This window comes from Phodopus roborovskii, unplaced genomic scaffold, assembly GCF_943737965.1.
Source record: "Phodopus roborovskii unplaced genomic scaffold, PHOROB, whole genome shotgun sequence".
NCBI lineage: Eukaryota > Metazoa > Chordata > Mammalia > Rodentia > Cricetidae > Phodopus > Phodopus roborovskii.
In genome coordinates, this window is record NW_026126434.1 from 30896996 (window position 1) to 30909471 (window position 12476).

The 12476-nt window shown below is 44.4% G+C and overlaps 1 protein-coding gene across 1 annotated transcript; it reads right to left on the reverse strand.

The window, feature by feature from the left end:
• Window positions 1-10090: 10090 nt before the first annotated feature.
• On the reverse strand, window positions 10091-12123 carry LOC127224388 (H-2 class I histocompatibility antigen, Q10 alpha chain-like). The gene is given in 5 exon segments (XM_051187427.1): window positions 10091-10206; window positions 10209-10496; window positions 11078-11353; window positions 11533-11811; window positions 12030-12123. Coding segments are annotated over 5 exon segments (1017 nt in total). The 5' UTR covers window positions 12103-12123; the 3' UTR covers window positions 10091-10105.
• Between the last annotated feature and the right edge of the window lie 353 nt (window positions 12124-12476).

The window sequence follows — 12476 nt, forward strand, 5'->3', positions numbered from 1 at the left end:
AGAGAAGGAGAGAAAAGAAAGATAGTAGAGAGACAGAGAGCAGAGAAAAAGTGTGACAGAAGACAGGAAAAGAATTTGACTAAAATATCTTGGCCGCAGTGGTTAAAAGGAAAAATAGAAAAAAAGTTAGGAAATTTAAAACAGGCTAGGGAACCTGGGCAACAGGACCCCACTCGACAAGGAGGACCAGTGTGCATATTGTAAAGAAAAAGGACACTTGGTAAATGACTGTCCCAAGAAGACAAGGTCTAGAAGGTCCTAGCCCTAAAAGGGATAAAATTAAAGGGAGACGGGGTTTGGACCCCCTCCCCGAGCCCAAGGTAATTCATGGACTACCCGAAGAACAGTGGACCTTGGCGTGGGCTGGGTACCCCACTCGTTCGAGGTTACATCCCACCAGCCAACTGCTTTTTGCCTTTGAATGGAAGGACCCTGACACGTGCAGAACTGGGCAGCTCATCTGGACTCGACTGTCCCAAGGGTTTAAAATTCCCCAACGATGGCCAGGCAAGTAAGAGAATTTCTGGGGACATCTGGGTTTTGCATCAGGAGGCATTTGATGCCATTAAAAAGGCCCAGCTGAATGCACCCACTCTAAGCCTTTTGATGTAATTAACCTTTTACCCTTTATGTGGACAAGTATAAGGGGGTCGAGTGGGGAGTTTTGACCAAATCCCTAGGGCCATGGAACAGACCATTTGCTTATCTGTCAAAGAAGCTTGATCCTGTAGCCAGGGGAGGGCCTGGCTGTCTAAAAGCTATCACGGCTGACAAGTTGACTTTGGGGCATAAAGCAACTATAATAACCCTCATGCATTGGAGAGCATTGTCCGGCAGCCGCCGACTGATGATGACCAATGGCCACGTGACTCACCACCAAAGCCTGCTTCTCACTGAGAGACTGAGAGGATTGCGTTCACTCCACCAGCCATCCTCATCCCGCCACTCTTCTCCCTGAGGAAACTGATGAACTCATGACTGCCATCAACTGTTCGTTAAAGAGACTTAAGGACATCCCGCTGGCTGGGGAGATATTGACCGGTTCACTGATGGGAGCAGTTTGTTGTAAAAGGTAAAGACTGGGGGCGGTGGTACTGCTAGACGAAGAGAAGTCCATAAACATTAACAGGCAGCAGATATGCTTTTTCAACTGTTCATGTGCATGGGGCTGTCTCAACCGTAGTGGCTAAAAAAATTTAGTGAAGACAATTTTCCAAAGATTTAAAATACCTAAGGTAGTAAAATCAGACAATGGTCCAGTTTTTTGTTGCCCAGGTAAGTCAGTCACTGGCCAAGATCTTGGGGATTGATTAAAATTACATTGTAGTGAGATAGTCCTTCTGTGGTACTGACCACGCCCATTGGGGGGTGGAGCCATGGGTGGAAGTGACCTGTGGAAGGAAGTCGAAGGGAGAGCCGGGCAAAGCACTCTTGCTGGCGTGACTCGGACAGGAGAGGATCGGGTTGAATTTCCTGGTGTTCATCTGTCTAGGTTGTAAGTTATTTCTCCCTGAATAAACATCTATTTGGCCTATTTGTTTATCCTGATCCTTATTTTACCGCGATATTACATTGTACATACAGACCCCAAAGCTCAGGTAGAAAGCACAAATAAAACCATTGAGGAGACCTACACTAAATTGACCGTGGAGACTGGCGTTAATGATCGGATAGCTCTCCTACCCTTTATGCTTTTCAGGGTTAGACACACCCATGGACCATTTGGGCTGAACCCCTATAAATGGCTCTATGGGGAGGCCCTCCACTGGTGGAAATTACCTCTGTACATAGTGCTGATGTGCTGTTCTCTTAAGCCTCTGTTTGCTAGGCTTAAGGTGCTCGAGTGGGTGAGACAGCGAGCGTGGAAGCAGCTCCAGGACACATATGCGGCAGGAGACTTGGAAGTTTCACATCACTTCCAAGTTGGAGATCTAGATTATGTTAGATGTCACCGCACAGGAAACCTTGAGACTCGGTGAAAAGGCTCACTTTGTGGCTGGTCCAGAATATGTCCCCCTCCTCTGGACCCACCCCCATGCCACTCCAGGTTATAGGACCCACGGACAGCCTCTTACAACTGCCCATTTTTATTCCTCTCTTGTTGCTTACTGTTGGAAAAATTGTTACTTTTGTTATGAGTGCTGTCCAGATCATGGTGCTTAGATAGCAGTACAGGAGCCTCTGGAGCCAAGAGGAGGCTGCCTCTTAATTTCCATAGTTCTAAGATTAGAACTATTGATAAGAGAAAAGAGGGGGGATGAAAGACAAAAAAGTAAAGTTAAAGAACTCCCTCACTTGAAATGAAGGACTAATCTGGAAACCAATATCTGTTCCTTGGAATTTGCTAACTTCCCCTCACAAGGCCCTGAGATAACAAGACACCAAGAATTCACACTGTCCCTCCTTTCCTGTGAGTCAGCAGGTGGTGAATAGGGTCTTTAGGAAACAAAGAGATAGCTGCAACTCCAGTTTGCCCAGACAAAATTAATTAGCACACCCTGAGGCCCTAAGGTCTGTTGACCCTAATAGCAGACCATCCTGCCTCAAAGGGTCACGTACTCAATGGACAGAGGGTCCCACCCCCTCCCTAAACTTGTGGGTTTGGCTTTAAAAACACCTGTTCTTGGGGGGGAGGGGGCTTCTCTCTGGCTTGCATGCTGGAGGAGCCCGTTTGTGCAAACATTTCCTGTTCATTAAAGCCTCTTGCTTGTTGCAGCAACTGGACTGGACATTGAGTTCCTGGGGTACCTACCGAAACTGGAAGACTACTCATTCTGAGGGTCTTACAGTAGTAAACAATATGGGCATTACATTTCTTACTGGGTTAAACTGAGTACAAAGGAGGACCAAAAAATGAGGATTGACTACATTAAGGATGAAATTGTGAAATGTTAATCTAATTAATCTTAATCAATAAAAACCCGGAGTCAGATAACAGGGTAAAAACAGCAGCCACCAGAGATTTCTTACCTCTCTCAATTCTAAAAGGGTTGAGATCCTGTCTCTGCCCATTTCTTATCACTTCCTCTCTCTCACCAGCCTTAACACTTCCTGTCTCCTGTCTGTACAGACCTATTAACCTATGGTTAGGAGTCCACCCTCTGATTTCCAGGCAAGCTTTGTTAGAACACAAAATATCACACAACAAAATTGCTCTTAACAAAGGTGGGGAAATTCGAATGAAGTAGTGGAGTTAGCAGCTCAATAGATGAGTTAGGAGATATTTGGGAGACATGTTGGGCTAAAGAAAAACATTTAGGCTGTGTGTTTAATAAATGGCATTTAAAATCTTGGAACAGACTAAATCAACAAAGGAATGGTTGACAAAAGAAAGGGAACTAAGACAATCCCTGCCCCTGCAGGCTGAAGTGAAATACACAGTTCTGGGGCTGGATCTAGAAGGAACATAAAACTGCCACAACTTTTCTGTGCACACAAGTCCCTTGAACAACTCAAGATTCATCAAATCTGGTGTAGAGCTGAGATTCTGTATTGCTTGAATTGAGGCTACTGATGTACTGACCATGCAGAAGCAAGGATGTAGATCAGGCACTTCTGGGCTATGTGTATCAGCCTCATGGCTTGTTGTCTAAGTGATTCCCAGGGCCAGCTGTGGTCACTCACATGTGTAATCCAGGACAGAGACAGGAGGGCTACCAAGAGTTCAAGGTCAGGGTTAACTATTGTTTACTTTTCTCATTGTTCTGAAAAATATTCAATAGACACAACTTGAGGGAAGAGGAATTTATTTTGTCTTGTGATTCAAGAGAGCAGAGTGCATCATGCTGAAGAAGGCTTGCATGGTGGAGTTCATGATTGCAGGAGCATGTGGCTGGCACTCCACGCATCTTTCTGTGTCCTGTTGGGAAGCAGAGAACAGGGAATACTGGAACTCATCTAGCGTTCTCCTTTCTCCTCTCTGATTCAGTCTGTGCCCCAGAGCATTAAGTGATGAAACCCAAATTAAGGGGGAGTCTTCCCTTTCAGCTAATTCTCTCTTGGAAATACCCTCAAGGACATACTAAGGATGCATCTGCTAGGAGATTCTAAATGTGCTCAAGATTTCAATGAGTCATACTGCTACATCATGAGTTCCAAACCAGCCTGGCGGCATACAGTGTGAAACCAGGCTTTAAAAATGTTCAGCAATTGCTGAGCATTGGTGGTGCACACCTTTTTAGGGAGGCAGAGGCAGGAAGGGATTAGGGAAAGTGGTAAATACCAGCCTGTGAATAAAAACTTGTTATGCAGATTTAAGCAAGTGCCCTCTTCACTGATATGGCCTTTTAAAATGTAAATTTACTTTAGAAAAGGAAAATTTGTTCCCTGCTGGGCAGCATTCCCTGGGGGTTTGATTTCCTGTAGCCTTTAGCTCAAAGTAATCTGCTCCTTTTTTTTTTTTTTTTATTTATTTTTATTTTAAGTAATCTGCTCCTTAAAGTGAACTTTGTTAGCCTGGCAGTGGTGGCTCACTCCTTTAATCCCAGAACCGAGGCATGCAGATCTCAGAGTTCGAGGCAGAGTGAGTTCCAGGACAGCCATGGATACACAGTGAAACCCTGTCTCAATAAACAAAACAAAATAAAGCAAAGCAAAACAAAATCAACAATTTAGCAATATAAATGGTGATCTTTAGATATGAACATAATTAGGACTTGAGTTGAGGCCACCGATATTAGTGATCAGAACAGTACACATGATAGAGATGAGCTTCAAATGAGCATTTTTAAGAAGTAAAAGGGAAGAAGACATGTGTCATCAGTCCTGAAATGTCATATTAAGAGATACATTGTTTCCCCACCCATGGAGTAGATAGAAGAGTTTAAGAATTTATATAACAAAGTCTGTGAATGCTTGCTACCTGAAGACTTCCTAAAATGATTTCTTGCTTTACATACAAATAGTAGAATCCAAATTCTTATTTAAATATAAAGGGACTATAGATGTGAAAATGGAGCTTAAGGTAATCACAGTTACGCACTGAAACCATAAATTCGTCAACATCAGGTCCCATACAGGATCCACTGGGCACAGGAGCCACTGACCACTCTGCAGCTGGTCGCTGTGGTTGAGACAGCTTCTATGCTGCCCCTGGAATCGTAGTATGGCAATGTTAAATGCATTCTATGCAATTCCAGCTTTTCTATCACTAGGTGCTGAAGCAAGCTCCAGCATGTGGTCATACCCTGCCATAGGAATGCTTGGGAAAGTGATGGAGGGACTTGGCCTCTGCCTCATTTCTAGTTTCTACTGCAGTGGCTCTCAACCCTTTGGGGAATCACCTAAGACCATGGAAATCACATATTTCCGATGGTTTTAGGAACTGAGACACTGTTCCTCTATCAACTTCCAGGTGAGTTCACCCACATATAAACTCCCACATGAGTATCCAGAACTGTTTTAAAGGGTCACAGCATTTAGACAGTTGAGCACGAGTGCTCTAGTGTGTGAAGAGAGTGAAAATCCTGGGTTTTGTGGCTCAGGAGTGGACATGGAATGGTGAGAACCAATTCCTGGAGAAATAACATCATTTTCCAACTATAAGAAGAAAAGGACAAAGGAGGATGCAGGATTGTGAAGTCCTAGAGGAAACCCTAGCCTAGGACCTCAGATCAGGAGGCATGAGAGAAAGCATTTCCTTTAAGTTTGGCAGGGTGGTAAATGCCTATAACTCCAGATCTTAGACAGGATAATCTGGAGCCAGAAACTAGTCTTAGTAGTAAAGCCCTGTAACTGGTTAGACTGAAAAATGGTCCATCACCACACCCCAGGAACTCATAGCCATCGCCCAGCACCCAAGAATGCACTTTTAAGTGGTACTATTTACAGTTACTTTGTGGAAATGAACTTTATTCATGATGTTTTTAAATTCATCCCTGAAGATATATGGAATTAAAAATGAATGTGCTAAAAACTAATTACCCAGTCTGTTTACATAATTTGCATTATTGATATTTTTTTCTCTTCTTAGAGTTATGCTTTTAAAAAGAAAAAAGAAGCAACAACAATTCTATCCTTATGTTTCTAGCTCTTGTGCAGGACTTTCTCCAGGGCAGTTTGTTGCTCAGTCACATAAACCTGCTCCAGTAGCTTGCTATATTCCCATTCCATTGTGGTTATATACTCATAGTGAATAGTGTTGTTCTTTTGCTGCAGCTAATGCCTAAGAAACACAAACACGAGACTCAGCGCCCACGTGGAGTTTATTGAGGGGAGAGAAAGAGAGGGTAGCTGGTGGCCAACCGAAAGCAGGGAGAGAGAGAGAGCAAAGAGAGAGCAAAGAAGCAGAGAGAGGCAGAGAGAGAGAAGCACTTGGCGCGCTTGCTTTAAAAGAGGCTTGCGCATGCGTAACTGAGTCCTCTGGCTGTCAGGTAAAGCTGACATAGGGATGACATGGCCATGAGCATCCCGCCCATCGTTGGGGCGGGGGTCAGCTGGCTGCTAATTCCTAACAAATAGGTTTTGGGGTAATGGTAAAACCTACTTACTCAGGAGATAAGAACTTTCGGGAGTTCAAGGCTAGCTACACTAGCTTGGGTTGTATAGTGAGATTCTGCATCAAAACAATGAGAAACACTCAAATTAATAGTATTAGAGATGAAAGGGGGAACATTACATCAGATAGTAACAAAATCAGTGTATCATTAAGTAGTATGTTAATTTTAAAAACTCATACTCTTCTTTTAAAATTTTATATATTTATTTACTTTTATTGTATGGCAGTTTTGCCTGCATATCTGTCTGTCTGTTTGCCATGTGTGTGCATGGTCCCTCTGGAAGGGAGAAGAGGGTGTCAGATCCTGTGAAACGGGTAACAGGTGACTGTAAATGATTGTGTAGGTCCTAGTAATTGAACATGGGTTGTCAGCAAGAGCAGCCAGGCTCATACCACTGAGCCATCCCTCCAGCCCCCCTAACCCATGTTCTAATAAATTTGGAAATCTAGAAGAAAGTATAAATTCTAGGCATATATGACCTACCAGAAGACACATATGGCTGAACCAGAACACTAACATTAACAGACCTGAGGTGGGCATTGGCATTGAAGCAGTAATATTTAAAGACAAACATAGGAACACACAGACTTACTGTTGAATCGTATGTCTAAAAATGAACTAACATCAGTGCTTCTCAAATTATTCTATAAAATAGAAAAGGAACCAATACTATCAACTCCATTTTATGAAACTGGCATTATCCTGATACCAAACTGGATAAAACACAACAAAAGGGACAGAAGATACAGAAATAAACCTGCTTATAGCCACTTGGTTTTCAACAATGGTGCCAAAAAAAAAAATACATCGTAAAACCAAATGTTCAGCAATTGGTGTAGAAAATAACACATCATTGCTATTACCTGGTTAAAAAAAATCAAATCAAAATAGATCAAGGATTTAATGTAACACAAAATTCTGAAACTGCTAGAAGAAAACACTCGGGAAAACCCTTCCAGATATGTGAATAAGCCAAATATCTAGAAGGCCTATAAACCCGAAAGCCTCAGATGCTGGCATGCACAGGAGTCCTCTGGATATCTCAACAAGATTCAGGAAGTCTGGAGCAGAGCTGAAATTCTGGATTTGTAACAGGCTTGGGACAGAGGCTGCTGGTCTTCAGATCACATAGAAAGGCTGATATAGACTGAAAGGATGGAAAAATACAGCCTAATTCTCCAATGACCACAGGAAGCTAAAAGTTTAGAAATACTATCCAAAAAGCCCTAAAAACCTTAAATTCCAGACCCTGTCCTCTGCCAGTAAATAGGCAAGGTCACACTCCTTGCTGTTTATGGCATTCAGGCCATTGAATACATAATCTTGGCCAAGTAAGATAACAAAATTAGCTAACTAATCGCTTGTCTGACTTTGTAAACTGCTTGTGAAACTCCCGCCCCAGTGACCTATGTGTGGGCTTTGTTGTAAACCCTATAAAAACTGTCTCAATTCTGCCCTTGAAGTCCTCAGTCTGATGACTGTGGACCCCAGTGCACTTGGAATAAAAATTCCTCATGCTATTTGCATCGAGACTGCTTCTCGTGAGTGATTTGGGGTGTTGCTCTCTTGTGTGAGAGTGTGAAGGTCCACACTCTGTGGGTCTTTCATAGACAAGGACCTACTAGGCAATGTATCTATTATGTCTTGTTACATTAATGATTTCTGGAGGTAGATGTGGTAGTCTAAACTTATAATCCCCACACTCCAGAAGCTGAAACAGAAAGATTGCTGGGATTTCAAGGCCAGGATGGGTTTCTGTACTACTTACTTTTCTCACTGTTATGACAAAAGTCTGACAGAAGCAACTTAAGACTTTATTTTGGTTTGTAACTTAAGGAAATACAGGCATAGAAGCATGATAGAGCTCATGGCATTAGGGATATGTGGCTGGACTTCTCATCTCCATTGATCTGAGTCAGGTGAAATACTGGCTCTCATCTGGCTTTCTTGTTTTCCTGCTTATTCAGTCTAGGATCCCTGGCCATGGATGGTACCAACCAAATTCAGGATGGGTTTTCCATCTTCAGTGCATCCTGTCTGGAGACCCCTCCAGTACATTCCATATGCATTTCCTATGAGATTCTAAATCCAGTAAAGTTGACGATGAAGGTTAACCATTACAGCTACACAGAGAGTTCAAAGCCTGCTTGGGATACAGTGTGAGACCCTGTGTCAAAAAAAAAAAAAAAAAAAAAAAAAAAAAAAAGCGAGAAGTGAGTTTTGGGCTCCATGATTCACAATCTAAATTATGGGTCTGGGAAGAGGCCTGGGCATTTTGGAACAATATTTGTGGTTATTGATGTCAGAAGTGAGAGCAGCACACATGGAGAAGGTTCTTAGATGGGCATTATCAGAATTTTTAAGAAAAATGGAGGTGTGACATGCCATCAATCCTGAGTTCTTTTTGTTTGTTTGGTTTTCGAGACAGGGTTTCTCTGTGAAACAGCCCTGGCTGTCCTGGAACTCATTTTGTAGAGTTCACGCTGGCCTCAAACTCACAGAGATCCACCTGCCCCTGCCTCCCAAGTGCTGGGATTAAAGGTGTGCACCACTACCACCCAGCCCAACCCTGAGTTCTTAGGCTGACAGACTGTTTTCTCTCCCAGGGGGTATAGCTTCAGGTGGAAGATTTAGGAGGCAATTTACACAACAGAAGTCTTTGGATGGTTGTTATCTGAAAAGTCTCTGAACTGGTTTCTTACTTCTAGGCAGACATAATGGAATCCATATTTTAACTTAAACTTAGACATTTTATATGATATTGGGGCTTACTTGGTTTGGGGAAAAGCCAAAGAACCAAGCTTGAGACATCATTCTAGAAACAGAAAACATAGTCTTGTCAACACCAGGTTTTACACAAGATCCACAGGGCATAAGTGCCACTGATCACATCACTGATACCCCAATGCTGGTCACTGTATCTTAGGAAGCTTTCCCTGCTGCTCCTGGAAACTGTATGTGACAATGTCATCCTTTCCAAAATGTGTTCTCTGCGTCTCCAGTTTTTCCTTATCACCTTTTGCTGAATTAAGGTTCAGCATGTGGCCCTTCAGCTTGTGGACCTGTGTTAATCCCAACTGGGAATGCTTGGGAAAGTGATGAGGATTTTGGCATTGCCTCCTTGCTAGACTCCCATTGGGGTATTCCCTGGTGCAGAGTCAAGTGCTGGGAATTGTGGCCAAAGGGTGAAAACAGAATGAGGAAAGTCAACTCCTGGAGAACTATCTGCATATAATAAATTATAATTTTCCATCTATGTGAAGAAAAATGGCTAAGGGTATTATGAGGTCCTAGGAAACCTCTGATGACTAAACTTCAGACAAGTTTCTAAGTCTGGCTACAGATGTACAGCAGGATCAGGAAACAAGAAGAGATGTGTGGCAGGAAGAGGAATAAATGACCTTATGAAACTGTCTCTTTAGCTGGCACCTCCAGAATCATCAATATGAAATTTCTGTCCTTCTCACAAGTGCTTTACATAAAGCTAGTGTCAATACATACAGGCCCAGATGGGCAAGCATGCATGCACATGTGTGACTTATAGTAATAAAATATGAAATAGGCACATTTTAGCTAGGGATTGAGATTTCCCAGCAAGACAAAAACCATCAGAAAACAACCCTTTCCCTACCTCTGTTCGTCTTCTTCCTCATCACAATGGCAGCCACGGCTCCAGTGACCACAACTCCAAGGAGAATCAGACCAGCCTATTCTCCTCCTTACCCCATTTCACAGAGAGAGGCTTGGGCAGTCCAACGTGGACCACATGGCAAGTGTATCTCTGCTCCTCCCCAGAAGGCACCACCATGGCTGCCCACTTCTGGAAGGTTCCATCCCCTGCAGGTCTGGTGTCCACTAGCTCCATGTCCTGGGTCTGGTCCTCTCCATCTTTCTGCCAGGTCAGGGTGATCTCGGAAGGATAGAAGCCCAGAGCCCAGCACCTCAGGGTGGCATCCCCTTCAGGTCTGGGGTGATGGGTCACATGTGCCTTTGGGGGCTCTGAGGGGGAAGAATTGAGAATTGGAAAGACATGCCTTTTGTATTCTTACTAAGATAGATAATGCAGCTCCATTCTGGCAATCCACAGGAGAGCTGGGGTGGGCTACTGTACAAACTGGTACAGTAGCCCAGACTCAGGCATCTGGAAATTTAATCCTTGGCAAATTCTAGAATGAGCTTGCACCAGCCCAGCAGACTCAGGGTCTTCCACTGGCAAAAAGAAGAAAGAAGAAGAAGAGGAAGAAGAAAAAGAAGAAGAAGAAGGAGGAGGAGGAGGAGGAGAAGAAAAAGAGGAAGAAGAAGAAGAAGAAGAAGAAGAAGAAGAAGAAGAAGAAGAAGAAGAAGAAGAAGAAAAAGAAGGAAAAAAAAAAAAAAAGGATTGGGATCCTGACTAGGGGAGGGCTGAGAGATTCAGCATTGTCAGAGTCAGATTCCAAAGACACTGGAAACCCAGAAGCACTTCCCCTTCCCAATGACAATGTGAGACAATATTTCAGTTGATCTCATCTTCCTCCTTCCTCGGGAAATTTGAGCCCAAGCCCAAGGGCAGTGACCCATCATCCATTTTGGCCCCATTGTACCTGAGTGCAAAAGTATCTCCTTTCCTGCCTCCAGGTAGCTGAGGAGATTCTCCACACACTCCACTTCAAGGAAAGCCCCGAAGAACTGGGCCTGAACAGGATTCTTCCACTTTTGGTGGGTGATCTGAGGAGCTGAGTCAGTCACCTTCCACGTTTTCAGGTCCTCATTCAGGGAGATGTAATCCTGGCCATCATAGGCATGCTGGCTGTACCCTCGGAGGAAGCGCCGGTCCGGCCCGATGACGCAGCCAGTCAAGCACTGCATAGTGTGAGAGACTGGCCCCGCCCCTCAGTTAGCTCTGTCCATCTTGTCCCGACCCACAGGATGAGATTTAGACATAAACTGAACCACAGAAACCTAGCCAAGGTCCTCAACTGTGAGGTCCAGCAATCTCAAGGCTAATTCTAGGTCCCAGGGACTCGAAAAACTAGACTTCAGACTCAGGGTCACTCACCGTCCTGGCTCTCGTTGTATTCATGAATCGCACCATGGAGGAGAGCCCGGGCATTCAGTTTGTCGTTCTTGACTCTCTGTATCTCTTGCTCCCAAAGCTTTGGAGGTATCTGCTTTACCCAGGGTGCCCGTGGCTCCAACGTCTGACTCAGCACATCGCTGTCGAAGTGCACGAACTGCGTGTCGTCCACATAGCCAACGAAGATGTACCGGTACCGCTCCTGCTCCCGGAGCCCAGGCCGGGACACGGTAGTTTCAAAATAGCTTAGCGAGTGTGAGCCTGAGGACAGCATTCACCATAAGCACTCAACTCTCCTCTCTTCTTCAGGAATCCAAGCAGAGAGGGGAGCAAGGCATGGGGATGGAGACCCTAGAGGCAGAGGATGCCCAGCCACAGAAGCAGGAAATATTTCCCTAGTGCTCCACCTCCTCTGCCTACTCCAGGCTTCTTCACACTCCTCCCAGCGGAGGTAATTTCTTTCCCGACCCTGTACTCACGGGTTTGGGTCAGAGTTGGAGCCAGGGCAACCAGAAGCAGCAGGAGGAACTCTCCAGGAGCTGGGGTTCCCATTCTTGTTGTTTCAAAGGCCTGGAGAAATTTGGTCCTTGTTCCTCTCTGTGGATTTTATAGCACCTTGCATATGTGGGAAGAGACCGCGGTGACTGATTGGCTTTCTCCAGAATTTGGGCATACAGTGGGAGAAAGAATACTTTTTTAAGGCAGAAGAAAGAACCTGGCCGCTGGCATAGGAAGTGAGCTTGAGAAATGAAGTCCAGGGCTGATGGAAATCCCCAACCTTTGGCTTCCCCACTCTGAAAGACAAAACCTGAGACCAGGACTTAACCACCCCCCCCCCCCCTTCCTTCTGCACCTACTGCTCTTTGTCACAGTGTCTGCTTAGGGCCCATCTAGGAGCTGTGCCAGTCAGAAATTCTCAGTGCTTT